The following is a 22,214-nucleotide window of genomic DNA, read 5'->3' on the forward strand; positions in this document are numbered from 1 at the left end:
TTACGGGCAGGGCTTCGGATAACACGAGCAGCTCTCACACTTCGACATACGGCCCTGTTTGATGTTTCCCACCTACGACAATTGTGAAGTAGTACTAGACATCGTAAACGCGTGCATCCTCCCTCATTAACGTGACAATCTTTTGATTGTTTCTATAGGCCCTCGCCTCTGTGATATTCTCTGAGTCGCAATTTAGAGGAATGTGGCTCTTAACACGACACTTTGAAGCGGGCCGCCGAGGCAATATGCTTGTTCCTTATGCAGCATGAGGCATGATCGTGGCTTTATTATGAGGTACTTTAAAGAATTCTAGTATTACGTATCGGCAGTCCCAAAGGCATGTCGGTCATCCTTGTGGCTATTTTCGTGGCGCCCGAATGCGGGCCAGCTTGAGCAAGCACATTTAGAGGAGAGGAATGCTGCTGTTCCCACCACTCTGGGCGAGGAGATTTAATAGCATCGGAAGCCGCTTGTCCTCGATCATAGTCGTAGAATTGTATGTAGAGTTGTATACCGGGCTGGTGTTTGTGACGACGCTGCTGTTACCGGAGACCTGGACCTCGTCTCTCTTTGAGTACCCGGGATAAACAGGCGGGATCACGCACGCAGTGTGCGCGGTCTCGAGGTTCCCATTAAACGCCGAGACGCAGAACTCGTAGTTCCACGTCCCAGGGAATAGGAAAGCCACACCGTACGTCGTCGCAGTTGTCTTGGCGCCCGGGTTGAACTTGTTGTCCCGCACGCTCCGGACATAGACCGCGTATCCCGAGGCGCCGGCCGAGGCGGTCCAGCGGAGTTGGACGGTGGTGGGGTCAACGTTGGTAACGGCCAGGTTCGTGGGCGGCGCGGGCGCTCCTGCGCCGACGATGACCTCGAGACCCGCCGCCGGCAAGCCTCCCGCAGCGTAGGGCTGCCCTGTCACGCTGCTCTTCAGATTGACGTAGGTAGCCACCCAAGTTGCGTAGCGGTGCCCGGGTTTCAACCCACCGACAAACAGACTCGTCCCCGATGCGGCGTGTATCTCGATGAAAGCCCCCTCAGTGTCCCTGTCCCACACGATCACTCCGTACCGGTTGACACTGTACCCCGTAACGGGTCCCCAGGAAAGCTGGATGCCGTCGGCCCCCGACGGCACTGCCACGATGTTTGGGGGCCCCGGAGACGTCTGCAGGTGAGTCGTAGCCTTAGTGATCTCCGACCAGCCGGACACATCGCCGTTGTCACCTCGGGTGCGGACCTGGAACTCCCACGTCTGCCCGTCTAGCAGCCATGTGCTCCAGCTGGCAATAGTGTCAGGGAAGACCTGGCCCTCAGACCACCAACTCGTCATCCCCTGGACTCGAGAGCGTATGTCATAGCCTCGGGCGGTTGGAACCCTATTCCAAACCGTCTGCAAGCCCTCTGGGAATGAGAAAGTTTGCACACCGGTTGGCGTGCTGACGACCCTCGGCTCCGGGTTGGCCGGAACCACGAAGTCCGGACCTTGAAATCCAAAGTCGGCCTTAAGGCTGCGGGCAAAAGCCTGCGCGATATGGTACTCGCCCATCGAATTAGGATGCAGTCCATCGTAGCCGTCAGGACAACCCTCAGGGCGGCAGTTATAGTTAGCGTTGACGTCGACGTAGGCGATGGGAGACTCGTATCGGAACCAGCTTGGGTACCTGTCGCGCAGCAGCTTGTTGTACGTGTTCGTCTTGTCGACAAGGTCCTGGCGGCCTTTGATGAATGAGCGGTGCACCACGTTGCCCAAAAGGATCTTAACGTCTGGCTTGCCCTCGCGCGCGTTCTCCACTAGTGCCCCCATGTTGCCGACAAGATCTTCAGGGCCGCTCACAAACCAACCCAGGTCATTGAACCCGAGAAGGACAAAGAGATAATCTGGCTGGTGCTCCTTGACCCAGGCTTTGATGGTATCCTTCGACTGCGCCACCTGCCGGCCCCACCACGAAGCATGATGGGAACCGCCGAAGAAGCCCGGCACCCCGTCAGCGTAGAGACCGGTCACTTCTTTAATTTCCGGAGCAGTTTCTCCCGGGAAAAGGGGTGGCTGCGGCAGGGCGGCTTGGGGCAGACCCGGCCCATGTGTGCCAAACCAAGGCCCGACGAAACTGACATCGTAGCCCAGATTATCCTGTACTAGAAATGCCGGATCAGCTATTAGCGTCCCACACACAATAGCCTTGGCTAAGGCCGGCAGACAGGCACTCACACCAGGCAAAGATACGCCAGCGCCAGGTCCAGTCGGCCTCCATCCCATGCGAGATCGAATCTCCTACCACCATCACTTTGGCACTTGGTTTTGGTGGTTTTGGTGGATCGGGTTGGACTGTGTAGCCATCGCCGCCGTCCGTCTTGCAGGGAAGGGCACAGTTGCCGCCCCAGACGACACCGTTCTGCGAGAACTGGTCCCTTACACCGGAGGAACACAGGCCTCTGCAGTCCCCGCCATGTGAATACTGGCACGCGCTAATATATCCCTGAGACTCTGCAGTACATCAGAGATTTGGGCGGACCATCTATAGCAGACATGAAGTCTGAGCCACGGGAGACATCCACTTACGCCATGTATTGAGGATGATGCTATATCCATTGTGGTAGAAGATGTACTGAGGGTTGCATATACCCTCAAAGGGGCACTTTTCAGTATCATTAATGCCGCTCCAGGCAACCTGATCTGTTGCAGTAAACTGGACACTGTATTTGCCAAGAAAGTCGTTTTCGAAGTAGTAGATGGGCGGTGCGGTGGTCTGTGGGTTAATCCAAGCTATGCTAAAGTGAGCGTAAATTTAGTGCTCAGTATGGTATGGAAGCATCTGTGAATAGGCTTAGTCCACTTACTACATGTTGTCATTGGTGTCGGGATTCTGGGAATCACGCGCCCAGGTTTGGAAGAGTCCCTCGCTGCCGCTATGTGTCTGGAAATACGTGCGACAGTGGTCGGTGCTTGTCCAAATATTGTACTCATCTTTCGTAAAGACGCTCAACAGGTTTGCAAATAGGCCTCCTATGATGTCTGTGCCGGCGCGGCCAGCTTCGAAGGCGATTTCTAGACCAAGGATGGCAGGGACGACAAACGGAAGTACGCGCCTCCGTAATGAGCCCTGCATATAGTTGGTGAGTTCATCGACAGGCACAGAAACTCTTTCGCCGTCCTTCAACATGGCGAGTATGTGCTCGTGTCGGGCTTGAAGCTCCGCCAGAACATTTGGATCTGTGATCTGGCGGCCTCCCAAGGGGTTTTCAGTTGAGTTGGGGGGAGGTATGGCTGCCGCCAACAACAGCAAAGCTGCGAGACATAAGAGAACCTTCATTGTGAGCCTTGTGGCCACTGTAGCTGCAGGTGATGAAGTTCGACTATGAGAGACACCTGGTGTTGTGTTGCTGTTTAGGAGCTTGGCTAGACGGTCTTATAAGTTACATCTGAAGGAGCATAAGATGGCTCCATCTCCATTTTATTACCGAGTTAGGTAGCATTCGCTTTCGTTGCACTTTAGAGCGGCTGCTCGCAGGATCTTGATCCTGGAAAAGTACGATTTCTTACCTGTTTTAACCTGGTAGCTAGACCTTGTCTTACCATACAACCCCCATGGGCTCAGCTTGTTAACTACTGCAATCGATCCGGTGGTCACCACTTCTCGTCATCAGCCAATGGTGCTGGTGTTTTCTTGTTGGTAACAGAGCAGCTGAAGGCTGTTCTTTACGCCAGCACCGCCGAAGTAACATCACTGCATGCCTTGGCACTGACCAGTCCAAAAATTCCTGGATGGCGCAGCAGTAGCGCCATCTGGGGAGTTAGATAATCTCGGAGAGCCCGAACTGGGTGGGGGTTTCCAACTCGGCTTCATAGGGTTGGATTATGTGGAGCTCGCGGCTTTCGCTGTGGGTGGTAGCAAAAGGAAGATAGGCCAGGCTGTGTCTGACGTGCCCCTGGCCGTCTGATGGAGATACAGCTCGTCAGAGAGCAGCTATAGAAATCTCTGGAGGAGCCAGGCTGTCGAGGATTGCGTCTTCTACAAGGTAGCCAACTTGCCAATGCAGTCCGGCGCGAGGCCTCGACTCGCATAACAAAGTGCGCCAAGAGAGGAACGGACAAAAATTCCGCGGCTGAAAAGGAGGGCCAAGCAGTCAGCACTAATGTGAAAGCAGGGTTTTGAGAGGAGCTTACTGTAAGCGCGCCAACATCCACCTTGCTGGTAAATGAGAAGATAGTGCACTTACCGTATTCTAGATTATGTGCGGAATACAGTCATTTTGTGTAAATTTAATCTGTGGCTAGTCTTGGGTGCGGCGCTTAGAAACATATTAAGTGTCCTTGGTGGTGAAACTGGTTTTGATGCTCACTATAGGTGATTAAATGCCAGAGCAACCATTTAGTTAACACCCCCCTACTAATTAGTAGAAGTCAGTTATATGTGATGTCCAGTGAAACTCGTCAGACCGGGAATAATCTATTAACTATATTTTATGTACTTGAGAGTCAGACAAAGCCACTGGGGAGATATTGCTGGCATTCACCCATGCACCTGCCCTTTGCCCTGATTAATCACAGCCCTGTAACCAACATCACTCTCAGGATATACGAGACTCTAGAAGCCTTAAGACTTAGGGAATCTGAAGTATCAATGCTTAGAAGGATCTCGGGACAACAGAGGACTGAATTCAAAGTCAAGGATATAATACTGATTATTAAATCCGAGTAATGAATCTTCTACTAGGTAAGTTAATCTTCCGATAGGCTAATATATAACATACAGGGTCCTGAATCTGCTGATGAATTCCCCACACTATTTTCTTACTGTGTCCATGGCAAATTTGTAATAATAATGCTCAGACAGCAAAGGTCTAGACTTTGGATTTGTCTTGGCCATTCATAAGAACTTCCCCTTGGTTGGCAAAATATATATATTCAGCACAACGCATAGTTTCACACCTATGATATCGGGCTTATGCTGCTGCCCCGATTCTGATATTCCTTAGGATGACGGTCAGCCCTCGCCCTTCGCAGCTGTGGGCTATATTGATGACAAATGTATTGGTGGCATACAGGTCTCTCTTTAAACCGGTTCATAGGCGTAAGCACTTGTGCTAGGTCGATGTCGACGAGGTGATGCGCTATAGCATCGTCATCTCGCGCATGATTTGCCAGGTTTATATAAGATGCTTTTGACCCTGGACCGTATTGATAATCATTATAGAATCTGGGCTTCACCAAGGCTCTATCCAGTCGTTCTCAAAATACCAGTAAACTATCAGGAAGACGGAAACGAAAACATGTAACACGTCACTTGACCAAACGCATCGCCAATAAAAAGAGTATTTTTGAACATCCTCCAGGTACTGCGATGTGTAGGTCGTTTACCTGCAGGGATATAGAGAAGATTCTTCCCCTCCCGACTCACCCACTCGCCGTCATATCTCAGCCCGTCAATTGCCAGCCAATCGTCAGAGGTCAGCAGCAGCGGACTGACAGAGCCATTGTCGAGGGTCAATCGTCCCACGTTCGTCAACAGGAATTTGCCGTCGTCGGAGAATGAAAGCTCGGTAATTAATCCTTCGAGCTTGGAGGTCTGGGTGCAGGTTCCGGTAGCAGTATCCCAGAGAGATATGCCGTCAACGGACGAAGAGGCAAGGATCTTGCTGTCCGGCGAGAAGGCTGCCCCGATATATTGTTCCCGTGGGTGTTGTCTAGAGTCCGGTGGGAACCAGTTTCTGTCTCCAATAGGAGCACCTTCCGGGATGAGAGAGCGGCCAAAAACTTCCCATCGGGGGAGAAGTCTACATCCCTGATGGAGAAGCCTTGGAAACTGTGTTTAGAGGATCCAGTGGCCAGATCCCAAAGCTGTAGGGTCTTCATTCCAATATCCTCCGCCGCGAGGGTGTTGCCGTCTGAAGAGAACACCAGCCTTAGAAAGTGTCTCCCGCCGAGTTTGAGAGTTTGCAGGCGGCTGCCCGTGTCAACATCCCACACACACACTGTGCCCTCCACCGACCAAGATGCGAAGATTTGGCTATCTGGAGAAAAAGTGACAGAACTTAACCTTTCGTTGGGGTGCGCGAGTGTATGTGTGCAGACACCGTCAGCTGTCCAGAGTTGCATGGTGTTACTTGTTGAACCCCACAGGAGAACGGTATCATCTGGAGAGGAGGACACGAAATTAATCGGAGCGCCCAGCCCCGTCGAGGTCTGCTCCGCTTCGCAAACTGAGCCGTCCCAGACTTTTACAGTCCATGCTAATAGCTGTAAAGAACAAGGTTCATCGCTACGGTCTCAGATGGTTAATGATCAAAATGCCGGGAACGGTGACATTTTGCTTCTGAGAAGTAGAGTGCTCAGGAGATTGAAATGTGAAAGAGACGACGACACTAATGACGGGAATGACCTTGGTTCGATATGACCCCGGTCATACGATGCTGGTGATGAGTGGAAGAGCTCGAGCACAACCCTGCAGGGCCCTGCAACGTCCCTATCAGACAAGAAACTAATGGGTAACAACTTCAGATATCAGTAGTTCTGCGGGAGGCACTTACTAATACGTAACTTCCCAGAGATGCTGGATGTGCTCCCAGCGCACTCAGTGACCGATGCCATACCGGCAGGCTGCGTAGTCGATGGCCAGCGTGAGAGCAAGGACCACGGAGGGGCGATGGATGTTTTCCTGGTTCCGGAGAAAACAGCCGTTGGCTTCCAGAATGTCTGTAGGTATGTAGAAACTACGTTTAATCAGTTCAACAATGTGCAATGTCCTTGGGCTGTTTCCGCAGGCCGACCATGGGCTGGCCAACTCTTTCTGCCCATTTACAAGGGACAAGTGTCCGACTTATACTTGGCCACAGGAAAGCCATTTTAAAAGTAAGCACCGAATCTCGGATATTTTCTGGCCTCTCATCAGTACATTTGAATATAGTGGCAGCCTTTGAACCACCCATTCCAGCGTATATAATTTTCCACGAGCAAAGTTTTAAAAAAAATAAAAAGAAAAAGAAAATAATAATAATTAATTTACGTGAGACTGTGATTGCTTATTCTGTTGTACTTGTCACAACTGTCCAGTTCAACTTCGCTAAATCAAGCTTTCCTTATACTTGACAATCTCCGGCCAGATCTTGGCCCACCTCTCCAAGCTCTGTTTGCTCCATACTTCCTCAACACTGGGATAAAATCCGGAAAATTGCGGCAGCCCATCATCCAGCCTAAAGAAGCCCCTCTTGCTTCGTGTATAAATATGAACATCCGGCCCGACCTTCCACGCCTCATCCAACGTCCCCACACGAATGAATCGGCAAAACGGCCCAGCCCCGTCATAGTTTGACCAGACTGCTACATGGCATTTAGGGCATCTTGCGATAGTCTGCCCCTTTCCAGATTCAGACGGAGTGAGGATTGTCTCCGGCTCAACGGCACGGTCTTCTTTAAACGGCCGGATTGGTGGGGCGGCTGGTTTTGCGTCGCACTGGGCAGATGCAGGGACAATTGGTGGTGCCGACGGGAGGAGAGTAACGAGGGTGGATTCAATGACTGCGTTCAGGGCAAATGCTGTCCCTGTCTCGCGCTGGCAGGAAGTGCAGTGGCAGCAATGAACAATTAGTGGGGGTGCTTCAAGGCGGTACCGTACGAGACCGCAGGCGCATCCGCCCTCCATTGGAAACTCAGGATTTCCTGATGTGTCGTTCCCCATTTGTGTCGTCAGTTGTAAGAAAGGACCACCATATGGAAGGGCATCTTCTTAATCTGCGAGGAATTGGACTCCTATATAGACATTGAGCAGCCATGATCGCAGCTGCGGGGCTCGTGTTCGATTAGTCATGGACTCATGAGGGCGGCAGGGTGATCGTATTTGTGGCCCAGAAATTATCTAATACGATCGAATGCGCTGATGGCAACTATCAAACCCTTGACTGCCAATTCAGCGGTATGACGATGGTCTGAAACGTATCCAGAACTATGCGATGAAGGGGCCGAGAACTCAAGGGGTACGCTATTCCGATTTTGCATTGAACTGCATGTGGATCTTCCTGTCTGCTTTAGTACTAAGCGGACAGGGTCTACGTAGTTTCCATTGGGCAGCTGTGGATCGAATTTCACCGAAACAATTTTCTCGGCTTTTCAGGGTAAGGTAGAGTCTTAGAGATCTACGGAGATCTCACGCGGGAGAGTCGGAACCCGTATGTGCTTGGTGGTCGGTAGCTGAGTTAGATTCAGCGATCAGGACGAACCTGTTTATATCGCACATGGCTCCAGTGGTATGACGGAAGGGTCGGTACTACCGCATCCTTGATCCCCAGTATACAACCCCAACTGACGATGCCGCCCGCACCTCCATCCCTTTCTACACTAAGGATGCTCAGGCTCGCCTTGGGTCCTACCTCCCCAGTGACTTCAACCTGAATGACTTCCTTTGATGTGCTTGCCATGCAGAATCGGTGCGCCTATGAATACACTAGCTTTGGGGACTTCTCTTTGTGCTCTCTTTTCCCCGAGCTGGAATGGAAGGACTTTGCCTATAATGTCGATGTCCAGTATTATGGGGATTATGGCTATGATTCCCCCACTGGTCGCCGCTAGGGTATTGGTTACGTCCATGAGCTCCGCTGCCCGCCCCCAGGGCCAGCTCATCACTTCTAGTGACTCCAGCCTCAACTACTTCTACAACGAACCGCCCAGTTCCCCCTTGACCAGCTCTATCTTGATATGTCCCACGATAATATCATCGTTCCCCTGTGATCTCTGCTCTTGGGACTGCATTACTTCAATTATAGCCCCCAAGGTCTGCCCTCTGAGATCGACCATGCTCCCAACTGCACGTTCTCGCTTAGCGAGATGACCCCCTTTGGCGCCCGCTTCATGTCTGAAGTCTGGACCTACCCCAGCAACGTCTCCTTCGGCAGCCTGGATCGCGCTCTCTACGTCAACCCCATGTGGCAAGTATTCACTGGCGCATCCTAAATACATCCGCTTTGTCTTGAACGGTGCCCCGCTCCCTATGCACGGCCTCGTGGGCTGTGAAAGTGCGCAGAACGGTTTCTGCCTCGTTGACCAGTTCCTGCGCGGTGTTCCCACACTGAAGGAGGATGCAAAGTAACAGGAGGTTTCCTTTGGCAAGTATCCCACCGGCGGCCAGGTGGATGACGGCATTCCCAGCTGTTAACTACTTGAGTCTTCAGAAGGTGTAGGGTGGGAAGCTGAATTTCTTTTGCAGGATGGCGGTTTGAGACTACTAACTTTCTTACTTTTCTTTAAAGTATCAGCCTTATCCACCCTATATACATTTAGAGTAATTGATAATAGAGATTGACAGACTCAAGCGATGATTTTTTTATGCATCTCTTCATGATTTTCATGAAAGCAGTATCGCAAGTCATAAGAAAGAGACTGGAATAGAAGAGGGTTTTAATTGCTGATTCATCCGTTCCGGCGAGGTACAGTACAGTCAGAGGCATCTAACGTTTACGATCGTATAGAAGGATTAGCAATAGAATTAAAAAGATAGGGGTAGTAATGATGATGCTCGTATTTGTTTATATGGTTAATAACTGGCCGAAGATATTTCTGCAGTGTGAGTCGTTAGCGTCAGGCAGCTAACCGCGACAGTGACTGAGACGAGTAGTGATTAAATTATGGAAGAGGTTCGAGTAACTAATATATATCTGCATGACTGTATATTAATTCAACTGGCATCGGTCCAGTCAACATGGAGCTCTATCACACGTTTTATTTACCTCTCCCCATCAGCAGGTTATATCCCAGGAATAATGTGCCGTCTGCAGAATCTAGGCCGGTACAGGGAGGTGAGTACCTTGCCAGAGCGGACCTTCGGATCCATCTTTCTATCCGCTGTCCGGTCAACCTAGATTACTTTGCTCGGCTACAGTCATTGGAGTTATGCTAACTTGCGGTTCCTGCAGATCACGAATTAATCCCTCGGTAGTTGACCTTAGAAGAACCTGATATAAGACAAGCATCAGAGAGGAAGATGGCCGGTCATCAGGGGGAGCTCCCGGCAAAGCTTGGTATTTTTGACTCTTTTGCCTCTGTTGTGAAGCAGCCGGTATCTCTTCGTGTCTTCCTTCTTGACGTACTCGGTAGATGGTGCACATTTCGGTTAGCTCCGCATCGAACAGACAGAGAGACTGATCGACACTGCCTCGGTTATTCACCCGGAGAGGAGAATCATCAATAGAAAGAATATGATTCGGTTCTGTTGATCACTGACAAACAGTTGCTGATGCACGTGGACGCTAGAGTGGATTCTGCACCGTTTTTAGGATCGTAGCGGCTTCGGCTACATCTCTTAGCTTGTTAGCTGCCCTTCCAAACCTTCCTTGATTTTCTCCGTCGGAGTCCCACTCTCCCGCCCGACAATGCGCCGTGACAATGCGGATTATGCAGGCCGAGGGCGTGACCATGTCTATCACTATGATTGATGGACATGATTCCGTCTTTTCACATGCTTGATCGATGTTGATTTAGATTACTTCGGAAGTATTTAAACAAAATGGCAGCCCGCTGTATCGAGCGGAGTGCGGAAGCACACTCCGACTACAGCGGGCAATATGGTGAGAAATACACCTGTGATCACGGCGTTGTCCGTCCTTGCGACTGGCGTATTGGCTGCCGTCGATTATCCTCCTATTCCCAGTGACTTGACGACTCCTTTCCAGCAGCGCCTTGCTGTGTATGGTCCTAATGGTAAGACCTCGACCCAGCCGCAACACGTGATCTAACAGACCCAGCTGTATCAATTGGATGGAACACATACGAGAAACTGGACCAGGGCTGCGTCCAATATGGCACTTCCAGTAGCGCCCTGACCTCCAAGGTCTGCTCGTCCGTTTCGACTACGTATGCCACCTCGCGCACGTACTCTAATGTGGTGGTGTTGACCGGCCTTACCCCGGCCACCACCTACTATTACAAGATCGTCTCGGGCAACTCGACAGTCAACCACTTCCTCAGTCCTCGGACTCCAGGTGATACTACTCCATTTAGCATGGATGTTGTCATTGATCTTGGTGTGTACGGCAAGGACGGGTACACCGTTGCTTCGAAAAAAATCAAAAAGTCCGACATCCCGTACATCCAACCCGAGCTCAACCACACCACCATCGGACGACTAGCCAGCACAATCGATGACTACGAGCTCGTAATTCATCCAGGTGACACGGCCTATGCTGACGATTGGTATCTGCATGTCGATAATCTCCTCACTGGCAAGGATTCGTACCAGTCGATCCTGGAGCAGTTCTACGACCAGCTCGCCCCGATCGCTGGCCGCAAGCCCTACATGGCCAGTCCAGGCAACCACGAGGCAGACTGCACTGAAATCCCGTACACGTCCGGCCTCTGCCCCGAGGGCCAGCGCAACTTTACCGACTTCATGCACCGCTTCGCCAACACCATGCCCAGCTCCTTCGCCTCATCCTCCTCCAGCACCGCCGCCCAGTCCCTCGCCTCCAAGGCCAAATCCCTCTCCAACCCACCCTTCTGGTACTCCTTCGAATACGGCATGGCCCACATCGTCATGATCGACACCGAAACCGACTTCCCCAACGCCCCGGACGGCCCCGGCGGCTCCGCCGGCCTCGATGGCGGTCCCTTTGGCGGCGCAACCCAACAGCTCGATTTTCTGGCTGCCGACCTCGCCAGCGTCGACCGCACCGTCACGCCCTGGGTGATCGTCGCCGGCCACAGACCCTGGTACACCACCGGCGGTAGCGGCTGCACCCCATGCCAGACCGCCTTCGAGGGCCTCCTGTACAAATACGGCGTGGACCTCGGCGTCTTCGGCCACGTGCACAACTCGCAGCGCTTCCTGCCCGTCGTCAACGGCACTGCCGATGCGAAAGGTATGAACGACCCCTCCGCACCGATGTACATCGTTGCCGGAGGGGCGGGGAATATCGAGGGACTGAGCAGTGTTGGCTCGAAACCGGCGTATACTGCTTTTGCATACGCGGACGACTACTCCTATGCGACGGTGCGGTTCCTCAATCGGACGAGTCTGCAGGTGGATTTTATCCGGTCGAACACCGGTGAGGTCCTGGATTCGAGTACGTTGTATAAGAGTCACAAGACCCAGTTTGTGGTGCAGTAGTCTGCTCTCGCTGTGAAGGATATGTATATACAATGCAATGCATGCGTGGTGGGTACGGAGTAAAGCAGTCAGTGACCAGTAATGTACATGAGACCTGCTCAGTCTGTAGTTGGCCTTGTGCCTCTTTGTCCATCCACCAATAGAATAGCCATTATGTCGTGCGCCTGTAGATGTAAATGGCGCTGCTTGTGCTCCAGGCACGGTCTTATTCACTCTGTCAAGAAAATGCGTCGAATGTATGCGATCGAAATACGGTAGCTGGTGGGTATATGGCGATTTTTTCAGTGGTAACGGGAGGAAGGGCTATTTGTCCAGATTCCAACCACGCGCTTCCTCCGCCTCGCGCGCGTCTCGCTTCTTGTTTCGCCAGAGCAGATAGCAGCATACGCAGACGGCAATTAGGACGAGTCTATCAGTGGAGTTTCAGTATGAAGAACATTTCCAACATCACTAGAAGAGTAAGAGAACGCACATCCCAACGATAATCCCCGGCACGCCTGTCTTGAGGAAATCGCTGACCGGTTTCTCGCAAGCGGCTGAGTTGGCGTTACTCGCGTCGCAATCTCTCCGTAATAATATCGCCATTTTGTTGTTACTCGTATAAGAGCACTGATGTTGTGCTCTGCTGTGATAATCTGTTGTGCTGCGCGGTTGATGCTGAGATGCAGATCGTCGAGATTGACAACGGCCAGACAAACAAGAAGAACCACAACCAAAACCCAAAAAGCAGAAAAGGGGGTCGACGGGTTTAAAACCAACGATGATAGGCTGCGAAACGCAAGGTCGAGAACTGAAACCAGCACCCCTTGAGGCGAGACATTCTGCTGCAAGGTCACCAATAAGGAGCTGCCAAAAACGCCGGTTGCAGCGCCCCGTCCACATCGCGCGGCGCTAAGGGATGGGCTGCGGAGTATCCAGGACCCGTTCATTTATTACAGACTATTATTATCTATGTGCATCGAGATTGCTGCTACGCTATCTACTTGTCTATGCGACGGTCATGTTTCATCACCACCAGAACCGGCCACAACTGCAACATCACCCCTCCCACCATCAAACAGCCCGCAAACACCTGCGCCTTCAGAAAATCCGCAACGGATAAATCCACCAGCGCCCCCGCGATGGGCGTCCCCACCAGCGATCCAAACGAACTGATCCCCCACATCATTCCCATGCGCGTCCCCAGGTAATTCGGGTCCGGACACAGCGCCGGATGCCCGATGATCGCCGTCGGCGCCGTCACCAGCACCCCGCTGAGAAACCCCCAGTAGCACGCCCAGACGATGAATCCAGGGAGATTGGTCGCCGCGATCCAGGTGAACATGGCTAGTGCGGAGCCGGCGACGCCGAGGCAGAGGATGGCGATCGGGGGTATGTACGCGCTGAGGAAGTAGGGGACGACGCGGCCGAAGGCGGAGGCGCCGTTGATGATGGCGACCATGTAGAAGGAGAGGCTGCGGGTGGTGTGCAGCTGGGTGCGCGCGTACGAGGGGACGTAGAAGAGCGGGATGTAGTAGGCGAGCATGACGCAGGTGAGGGAGGTCGAGAAGAGCATGAAGGGGAGGTCGGTGAAGGCGCGCCATTCGATCATGCTGCGGGCGCGCGTCTTCTTGCCTGGTCTGCGGCAGAGGATGAGGACGGCAAGGATGGCCAGAGACAAGTTGATGAAGCCGATGCTGCGGACTGTCCAGGGGAAGCCGATGCGCGGTTGCAGTTGCCTGAACATGATGGGGAAGACGACGCTGCCGACGCTCGACCCGATGGCTGCGCAGCCGATTGCGATAGGCCGTTTCGTGGTGAAGTTGCTCGAGATAACCACCATGGCGGGGATGTAGGCGATGCCGCCCCCGATGCCGACGCAGAAGCCTTGAGCCAGGAGGATCTGCAGAGTTAGCCAGGGGGCTAGATGGACGGGGAGGAGACCTACCTGGTAGTATTGCGTCGCCAGACTGGTCATCATGATCCCAAAGACAACGAGGATCATTCCAATAGTGATCAGAACCCGGAGATATCCTGAATCGACCAGCGGACCAGTCACGACACCAACCATGACGATCAATGTGGCCTGCACACTACCCACCCAGGAAATGGACGACGGCGATTGCGATGTCAGCAGTACCGTCAGATAGTACTCTTGGAATGCGCCATACGAAGCAAGCAGTCCCCTGTTTTGTCAGCTCGAGTCGCCCTGTGACTGATACTCGTAGACGTACCATGAATTTACAAACACACAGAACCCAGCGAGTACACTGAGCCACGCTTGTAATCCCCCATTTGGCACCGGTGCCACTGGCTCGACGGCATCTTGTCCTGACGGGACGGCTTCATCTTCATCCTGTTGCAGTGAGCGAGTATCCGCCTGTTCAATTGTCCCCATGCCGCTTGTCCAAAGATTCCTTCCCAGGATTATGAGGACTCCAACTACGAGTAGTATGGAGAAGCCGAGATTATAAACCTGGTCGGGGTCATCCCCGACTCCCCGCAGTGGAGTCTGGAGTTTGCCGTTTTCCCGTGGGGTAATGTTTGCCATGACTAAGAGGCCTTGTCGGCTTAAATGACGGCATTTATAATGCCTGGCAGTATTAAATTCGATGCTGATGATGGCCTTGATTCTAGGATTGACGACAATAGACAATAGCAGGAATGAATAGCCGCGACAAGAGTTCACCACGCTGTACGCAGTGTGAGTGGTGACAGCGGCACATTGCGTAAGGAATTTCCAGAAAGAACATCTCCGGCAGTACCCGCACGGAACCGGCCAGCGGAGACTCGCGAAATCGGGATCCATAGCAGAAATCAATGGCTAATTGCGATAGCGATAGGTGCGATTAAATCTATAAGATCACACAGTATCCGTATGGGCTCCCAGAAAGCACCAGGACGGTAGTTTCTCATAGCAGTTGCATCCACCCAGATTAGTTACCCCGACGAGGCTCAGGCTTGCTCATTTGTGGAGTTGTATTTCTACAAAACGTATAGACAAACGAACCTCCATCATTCAAGCTAATTCATGTCTAACCATGGATGGAGACTCAAGCTCGGAACGCGCACCTGAGGAGGAAAGTTCCGCCGGTTTTGACTGCCTGACATACACCTGCGACACTGGCTGGGTACGATTCATTCTCCGTTTTCGATGCCGTCGCAGAAAATAAAAGAAGACACCTGCTCCTATGGCGATGGCTCCTAGAGGGACTCCAACTCCAATCCCGATCTTTGCGCCTTCTGCGAGTCCAGATGAACCGGACTGATCCATCGAACTTGCTGGGGGTGAGGTTGAAGTTGGACCCAGTGAAGAAGATGATGTCGATGTCTGGGACGCACTTGCCGACTTGGGAAGATCGGATTCGTCCCAAATGAGCGGAATCCCATCGGCGTAAACGGTCAGTGGAGTCGAGAGCGTACTTGTGACAATAATACCCGAGGCTGCCAGTGTGACAGTCTCCTTTGCCGCGAGGACACCGCTGCATTGGTGACCACCGGCATAGTAACCCATGCTCCTACTCAAGTAAGCAGACATTCGACGTCCAGCCCGGGTCACTCACGTAGGGCAGCAGATGGCTCCACTGGTGCTACTCGTTATATCAAGTCCATTCCATGATCCAGATAATTGGCCCGCTGTGGCCCATCCACTGGGGCAGTACAATCCTGGAGAATCTATATTTGACAAGTAAGCACATCAATGCATTCTCTTGGAAGCAAATCTACATACACCAGTATGTCCCCCAATAAGTGGGAGAAAGAAGTAGCGATGTTGGCATTGTGCCCGTTGGGTAACATGTTTCGCCAGGTCCATTGAACCAGTGACCGTAATACGTAGTTGTTTGCGGTATCCCATTCACCTCGTAAGCAACTGTCGATAAAGTCTGAAGGCAAGAAGTTGGGGGCGCAAAAGTGGTGGTTAGTGGCCCTCGGTTGAAGTAGCTGGTTATGTTGACCGGTGTAGCCATTTCGAGGATTTTCAGTCTATGATTTCAGTCTATGACACCTTGGTAGGGACAGAGGAACAGGATGAACCTGGACATTTAACCGTCTTAGCTTTCAGCTTTGCACTGCGGGGGTGTGTCGATATGGCGTAAATGGCGCTGTGATGGGCGCTTGGACATCTCATCTCAGATTAGATGGACAAATAACACGCAGTTGGGCAGCCCACGATATTTGAAATTCGACTAATGGCTAATTAGAGTTCGTCCACTGGAGGCCTGAATTAAACCCTTTCTGGCTGACTGTCGATCATCTTCAGCTTCAAGGGATGCTGTTGTCAAATATCTATATACACGTACTCCACAACGCATCACACGCTAAAAGAATGAGACCAGACCCCTGTATTACTCTCTTTTATGAGACCGACCCAGTTACTTTAAGTCTAGAGCCAATGGAAAAGCTGGATACTTGCAGCAGACTGTTGTGCAGATTAGAGCTGGATGATCCCCTCGTATTCATGCCACGTGATCGCCGTCCAGGCATAAAGAATGTGGCGATGCCAGAGAGTGACCAGCATCATCTAATTTACCTTCTCAATATCAAACAACAAGATGGTTCAAACCCAGGTTATTACCTCGACCTCTGTCGGTATCCGCTCATGGCAGAGCGTGTTCCGTCTACCGCCTCCTGATCGACCAGAGTCTCCTCCGTATCATGCCCGACGCCCGCATAAAAAGTCCCGCACGGGCTGCATCACCTGTAAGCGGCGGAGAGTAAAAGTAAGCCTCAACCGCAGAGTGTGAATGTACCGTACCACTCACAGGAGCGTACACAGTGCGACGAAACTCGGCCTCTTTGCCGGCGATGCGAGAAGCTGGGGGTTTCTTGTATTTATTCCCAAAATGAGGACCTTCAGAAGATGAAGGAACCAGATGGCACCGCATTCTCTCTGTCACTCAAGGATCTGGAATCAAAGGTCAACCAGGCTTTGGTGATTGGGTCTGACTGTCTTGAGATTGGCACATTGAAAACGGCCAATGAGAATCGGCCCATGACGATCGTAGCGTTCCAGCACTTCATGAACCATTCTACAGACACCGTTGGCCATCCTTCCATACGACACGTCATGAAGAGTGATATGATTCGGGTCGCCTTTGGAGTGAGTCCCTATCTACAGGAATACTTGCAAGAGTACTGATGTGATTAGTGCCCCCATTTAATGTACACCATCCTAGGCGTCGGCAGCCTCCATCTCAGCCGGATCCGTCCCCAGAATCAAACCTTGCGACTCGCAGAAATCTACTTTTGGCAGCAGGCAATCAAGGCATATCAGGCCGCGCTATCATCCAAGGTCTCCCCGCAAAATGTGGATGCCCTGCTGTCAACCTGCATGTTCATGGGCGTTACGTCCGTCTGCCCCGATCATTTCGATCCTACCGACTCGTGGGTTCTGACGAACGCACCCGGAGCAATGAACTGGCTTTGCCTGCAGAGCGGTCTCCGCATCATCATCAAACTCGCGGCCCCGTACATACAGTCCAGCATCTGGGCATCGGCATTTCAGCAGACTCACCAGGAAGAAGTACAGTTGTACGAGGAGGGTGTTACCCAAGGCCGTGATGGTCTTGACCCTGACCTGGCTGACTTATGTGGGGTTGATGACTCGACCACCGCATCAACAAATCCGTACTATGAGCCTCTTAGATTGCTGGCTGTCATATCCCTCTTGGAAAGGAACATGAAGAATGCCCATCAATGCGCCTCTTTCATGGGCAGACTGGAGAATGATTTCCTTGCACTCCTGAGGGAGAGGGACCCGCCTGCGCTGTTGATCCTGGCGCAGTGGATGGGCCTCATGTGTACGCTGTCTGAATGGCAGCCCTGGGTAGAGGGGAGGATCCGCGGCGAATGCAAGGCGATCTGCATGTATCTAGAGCACAGCACCGACCCCCGGATTCAGCGGCTTCTTCGCTTCCCAGCAAGCGCCTGCGGATACAACCTGGCATATGTTTAATACGCAAAACTATCGTCTATCTCCGTATATCGCTTCAGTCTACTACTCCTTGACCGCGATCTCAAGAACCTCCGCCAACGAATCCACCGCATAATCCGGCCCGAACGATTCACATTCCTCCTTATCGCCCTGCCCAAACCGGCACCAACATCCCCTCGCCCCGATATTGCGCGCATACTTGAGGTCCGTAATCGTATCCCCAACCATCAGCACCCTGCCCGGATCCAGCTCAAACCTCTCCCCATATACCGCCTTCAACCGCGGCACTAGCGCCTCCGTGAAACTCGCCGCGTCCGGCTTCCTCTTCGACCCGGGCGTCCCATCACCGATGATCAGCATCTCATCGACGAATTCCGATAGCCCTGTTCGCTCCAGCGCCGTCTTAATCGGGGGAACGGCCTTATTGCTCACGATCGCGATGGGGATTCCTCGCGAGTGAAGCCCCGCCAGTAGCTCACGCAGACCCGGGAACGGTTTGGTGAATTTCTCCTCGTGCATCGCGTAGAGGGAGCGGTAGGTCGCGACCCATTTTTCCTCGTCGAAGGTTGACGGGTCCGGTTGGAGCGCGCGGAAGGTCTCTGGGAGGCCGGCGCCGATGGCCATTAGCCGGCGGGCTTTGGCATAGGGAATTTCGTGGTCGGGGAGGAGAGTGGTGAAGGTTAGCGCTGCGGCATGTTGGATTGCTTCGCGGGTGTCGAAGATTGTGCCGTCGAAGTCGAGGATGACGAGGTTGGTCAATATATGCTCAATAGTCATGGTGATTTTTGTAGATGGAATGGTAATGATGCTCTGAAGATGAGGTGGTTTATCTGGGATGTTGTGAGTCATGTAGGTGGGCGGTTTGATTATCGTTTGATCTCAGGGGCCGAGGCTATTTTAAGAGAGTGGATCCTCGGCATTTCCCCGATATAAATATCAGCTAAGCAGATCATGTCCGTGATATTTTGTTACAACAATGCCTACGTCTTCTGATTCGAAGATACTGGCTGAACCAAGGACGCTGTAGGAGACTGATGAAAAATAGGGTCTCTCTGATATGCTTTTATTTCTAAGTGATTTGCTACCGTCCGGGACAACTCATCCTCCATAGTTTAAAGGCAGATAAAGACCATTCAATCGCAGGCCGAGCTCAGTCTGGGTTGCTCTGAATCCTAGTTCGCATCCAGCAGGATATATTCGATAATTTATTGACTCGATAGAATCAACACAGACCATTACGATCGATTCGATTAGAAGGATTCCCCTTGGTATGTTGTGGTCTTGTTGAACGAAAAATCCACGATTGCCTTGGACATGAGTACTGAAAGGAAATTGATCGTGTTCGCAACACCACTTTCGAAATGCAGAGAGTGAGAGAAAGCTATGAAGCTGTTGGATTCGAATAAGTAGGTCCGAAGAGAGAGGTTCCTCCATCGACGGAATGCTGGCAACTGACAGTCCGAGTCGTGTTGCGGGGGAGATGGAGGTTTGATCGGGATAGCGGGGGGAAGAAGAGCTGTGGGAAACGGCTTCGTCACGCTGCCGATCTGGACGATCGCAGTTCCTCTGGACGAGGAGGTAATGTGACGTTTCTCTAGACGAGAAACCCGTTTCTTAGGCCTCTGGAACGGCCAAGGATGCTACCATTTGTTATGGAATCCTTGTACGGAGTAATGTCTGTCTTCTAAGGCTACCTTCTAGCTAAGCCTGGATAAACGTGTTGCTGAGTGATGCTAGCACGTGACAGAACCCCCCCATTTTCGAAAATCTCGTGGCCTCACGATTACACTGAAAGGCGAGGTACAAACGGATAAGCGTAAAAAAAATGCTATACATTGGAAAAGAGTAGCGCGACGGGAAATCAGGAGATAGGGTTAGGAACGTTCAAGGTAATTTTGGCCTTCTTCGCTGTGACGAACTCTGGGTGGCTGTCACTCGTAGCCCCCAGGGCGATCATGAGAGACCTAAGCTCCTTTTTGACGTCCGCTGGGAGGGGCCACTGATGGAGGCTTTTCCAGTCGAGTGTGTCGTGTGTCTTCTGACGAAACCAGAAATCCTCCATCGCCCTTAAGACGGCGGAGGCTGCCATCCCGTAAATATGTCGTTAGAATAGTTGGGAGTGCTTCTGAGGGTGTGGTTTAGCGCAGCCGCGGGTGTTCCCCACGGGAACGTAGCCAGATCTTCTTGCACTCGCAATTCTCCGACTAGCCCAGAGACACGGTTGGGCCAGTTGGTTTTGTCAAAAATCCATCAGGGTGTTCCGGCAGACCGTAGAACTCGAAGGGATCGTCGCGACGCTTCGGCGCCTTAACGGACCACTTGTTGTACCTTTCGCAGATCCATGCCATGAGTAGTTCGCGGTCCATGGGTCGCGGGATGGCTGGATCAGCCTCGTCCGTCGGTTCTTCATCATCAGCATATTGGATTATGAGTGTTCGTTTCTTTGCACGGGGTTCTTCCTTCGCAATGTTGCGAAGGTGATGAAGGGGATGGCATCTTTCGTCGCTTTGATCTTGGTCTCCAGGTATACTGGAAGAGGGATCTCCTCTGCCCAGGGGGGCAGATAGACCGGGTCTTGTCCACCGCGAATGTATTGCCGTGATTGTACGTGTGTGGACTCGTTTGGTCTTCCCGGTTGGCGATCTGGACCCATTCCTGGATATCGTCTGGTTTCGGTGCTCCCTGGCTGATTGGGACTTGCGCTTCCCAAATACGGCGCTGGGCCCGCCAGTTAATCATGTTAATGTTCACCTCGGATTGCATGCTAATCAGATCTTTTAGATGTTTCTCCATAACTTCCTTCGCGGCGACTAGCTGTGCTTTCCTTGATTGGAACTCCGGGGTGAGCACTGACTGTCCATCACGTAAGGGTTTACCGGACGAATCGCAGACTTGCGTCCATGGGGCCGTGATGCTAAGTTTCAAGAAGGCTGTAGTCCCATGGAATTTGGTCCAGTAGCCTCTGTCTGACCAATTGTTCGGCATATCCGTAAAAACGCCCACCGGAATCATCGGCATTGATTTCGGAGCCCATTTTGGAATCACCGGAGGCGGCCTTTCTATCTTGGACGCGTCGACGTTGACTTGGTATGCGTTTGGCAGGAAATACCAGATGGAGTAGGTTGTATTCTGTGCGAGTTCCTCCTTCTTGTCTCGGATGGCCTTGAGTTCTCTCTTTTTTGACCTCGAGTTCCTTCTCTTTGGCCTCCTTGGACTGCGGTCTGGCCATTGTGTCTGGCTGCGGGTGTGGAAACTTGGTAGGATACTTCAAGTGTATGAATCCAAAATGGTCTGCAACGAAGAATGGCCGCTGCTCCTCAGTCATGAGTAAAAGGGTCAGCGACGTGATGAGTTTGGTGGGGGAAGGAGTGAGAAGGACGGTGAGAGAAGAGTGAGGTGTTGGCTGGAGCGGAAGGAGACCGGTAGAGGAAGATATTTAGTGCGATGTTCGATATTCACTGGAGATACTTGGCTAAACCGATATTGGGTATTCACTATTTGTATGTAGTGTGCGTGTTGATCTGATGTATTTTTTGGTGTAGGACATTCACTGGTCCAGGATTGCCAGCGCTTGCCTGGCTATTTGGTCCAGCGGTTGAGATACCTGCTCCGCAGAGTTGATTGTCCAGGAGGTCTGTACATGGTTCTACGTGTCCGTGGTCGCCTGTGGATTGCGGTTGTTCGAGTTGCGTCGCCGGCGCTGCGGTCTGATCGTGTTCCGGCACGACCACGACCGGCGCTGCGGCCCGTGTGGGTGTAGAGGCTGGCAGTACTGGTTCGAATCGCAGTTGGCCCGCTGGTGCCACTGAGGTCTGGCAAGGAATACTGTCTGGGGGTCGAGCTTGGTCACTCCGAGAAGTCTCAAACTCCGTCGCCAGCGTGGGGGACTTTGGGCTGCTATGATCGCTGCCGGTTGCCAGCTGGGCTCGTTCACGTTTTCCCATTTTACTAGATAGAACCAAATCTTTCGTGTCGAACCACGGCGGATCGGTAGCATCTTCTTATCGAGGATCTGGTCCACCTCAAACGGCAGTGTCAGTTGTGCATTTCCTCAGGAATTGTCGCGGCTACTAGTCGCTGCCATGGATCATCGGGGGCTTGTTCCAGGTGGATCACAGAGATCACCGGATGGATTCGTAGCGACATTGGAAGTTTCAGCTCATATGCCAATTTCTGAACTCTTCGGAGGATTTCGAATGGTCCTAGTT

The 22,214-nt window shown here is 52.2% G+C and overlaps 11 protein-coding genes across 11 annotated transcripts; 2 read left to right on the top strand and 9 right to left on the bottom strand.

Annotated features, from left to right (window-relative positions):
• Positions 1 to 403: 403 nt before the first annotated feature.
• On the bottom strand, positions 404 to 3,311 carry Asppvi_010741 (uncharacterized protein; the record flags this gene model as incomplete). The annotated part of the gene is made up of 4 exons (XM_043306579.1): positions 404 to 2,136; positions 2,210 to 2,485; positions 2,561 to 2,769; positions 2,839 to 3,311. 4 exons carry the CDS (start codon positions 3,309 to 3,311, stop codon positions 404 to 406), a joined length of 2,691 nt encoding a protein of 896 aa, XP_043162514.1.
• Positions 3,312 to 5,249: 1,938 nt separating this feature from the next.
• Positions 5,250 to 6,097, bottom strand: Asppvi_010742 (WD40 repeat domain-containing protein; the record flags this gene model as incomplete). Its single annotated transcript, XM_043306580.1, has 2 exons — positions 5,250 to 5,653; positions 5,704 to 6,097. The coding sequence occupies 2 exons, from the start codon at positions 6,095 to 6,097 to the stop codon at positions 5,250 to 5,252; spliced, it is 798 nt and encodes a 265-aa protein (XP_043162515.1).
• Positions 6,098 to 7,061: 964 nt separating this feature from the next.
• Positions 7,062 to 7,676, bottom strand: Asppvi_010743 (GFA family protein; the record flags this gene model as incomplete). Its single annotated transcript, XM_043306581.1, has 2 exons — positions 7,062 to 7,550; positions 7,614 to 7,676. The coding sequence occupies 2 exons, from the start codon at positions 7,674 to 7,676 to the stop codon at positions 7,062 to 7,064; spliced, it is 552 nt and encodes a 183-aa protein (XP_043162516.1).
• A 2,875-nt stretch (positions 7,677 to 10,551) lies between these two features.
• Positions 10,552 to 12,092, top strand: Asppvi_010744 (purple acid phosphatase family protein; the record flags this gene model as incomplete). Its single annotated transcript, XM_043306582.1, has 2 exons — positions 10,552 to 10,687; positions 10,732 to 12,092. 2 exons carry the CDS (start codon positions 10,552 to 10,554, stop codon positions 12,090 to 12,092), a joined length of 1,497 nt encoding a protein of 498 aa, XP_043162517.1.
• Positions 12,093 to 12,395: 303 nt separating this feature from the next.
• On the bottom strand, positions 12,396 to 12,677 carry Asppvi_010745 (uncharacterized protein; the record flags this gene model as incomplete). The annotated part of the gene is made up of 2 exons (XM_043306583.1): positions 12,396 to 12,501; positions 12,565 to 12,677. The coding sequence occupies 2 exons, from the start codon at positions 12,675 to 12,677 to the stop codon at positions 12,396 to 12,398; spliced, it is 219 nt and encodes a 72-aa protein (XP_043162518.1).
• A 394-nt stretch (positions 12,678 to 13,071) lies between these two features.
• Positions 13,072 to 14,622, bottom strand: Asppvi_010746 (putative MFS monocarboxylate transporter; the record flags this gene model as incomplete). Its single annotated transcript, XM_043306584.1, has 3 exons — positions 13,072 to 13,974; positions 14,020 to 14,257; positions 14,306 to 14,622. 3 exons carry the CDS (start codon positions 14,620 to 14,622, stop codon positions 13,072 to 13,074), a joined length of 1,458 nt encoding a protein of 485 aa, XP_043162519.1.
• A 468-nt stretch (positions 14,623 to 15,090) lies between these two features.
• On the bottom strand, positions 15,091 to 15,585 carry Asppvi_010747 (uncharacterized protein; the record flags this gene model as incomplete). Its single annotated transcript, XM_043306585.1, has 1 exon — positions 15,091 to 15,585. One exon carries the CDS (start codon positions 15,583 to 15,585, stop codon positions 15,091 to 15,093), a length of 495 nt encoding a protein of 164 aa, XP_043162520.1.
• A 1,039-nt stretch (positions 15,586 to 16,624) lies between these two features.
• Positions 16,625 to 18,027, top strand: Asppvi_010748 (Zn(II)2Cys6 transcription factor; the record flags this gene model as incomplete). The annotated part of the gene is made up of 3 exons (XM_043306586.1): positions 16,625 to 16,792; positions 16,849 to 17,172; positions 17,221 to 18,027. 3 exons carry the CDS (start codon positions 16,625 to 16,627, stop codon positions 18,025 to 18,027), a joined length of 1,299 nt encoding a protein of 432 aa, XP_043162521.1.
• Positions 18,028 to 18,069: 42 nt separating this feature from the next.
• On the bottom strand, positions 18,070 to 18,783 carry Asppvi_010749 (HAD family hydrolase; the record flags this gene model as incomplete). Its single annotated transcript, XM_043306587.1, has 1 exon — positions 18,070 to 18,783. One exon carries the CDS (start codon positions 18,781 to 18,783, stop codon positions 18,070 to 18,072), a length of 714 nt encoding a protein of 237 aa, XP_043162522.1.
• A 1,427-nt stretch (positions 18,784 to 20,210) lies between these two features.
• Positions 20,211 to 21,235, bottom strand: Asppvi_010750 (uncharacterized protein; the record flags this gene model as incomplete). The annotated part of the gene is made up of 3 exons (XM_043306588.1): positions 20,211 to 20,553; positions 20,615 to 21,135; positions 21,191 to 21,235. 3 exons carry the CDS (start codon positions 21,233 to 21,235, stop codon positions 20,211 to 20,213), a joined length of 909 nt encoding a protein of 302 aa, XP_043162523.1.
• A 318-nt stretch (positions 21,236 to 21,553) lies between these two features.
• Asppvi_010751 (uncharacterized protein) lies at positions 21,554 to 21,950 on the bottom strand (the record flags this gene model as incomplete). Its single annotated transcript, XM_043306589.1, is given in 2 exon segments — positions 21,554 to 21,640; positions 21,657 to 21,950. The coding sequence occupies 2 exon segments, from the start codon at positions 21,948 to 21,950 to the stop codon at positions 21,554 to 21,556; spliced, it is 381 nt and encodes a 126-aa protein (XP_043162524.1).
• Positions 21,951 to 22,214: the final 264 nt, after the last annotated feature.

The sequence above is a fragment of the Aspergillus pseudoviridinutans genome, assembly GCF_018340605.1.
Source record: "Aspergillus pseudoviridinutans IFM 55266 DNA, scaffold_8, whole genome shotgun sequence".
NCBI lineage: Eukaryota > Fungi > Ascomycota > Eurotiomycetes > Eurotiales > Aspergillaceae > Aspergillus > Aspergillus pseudoviridinutans.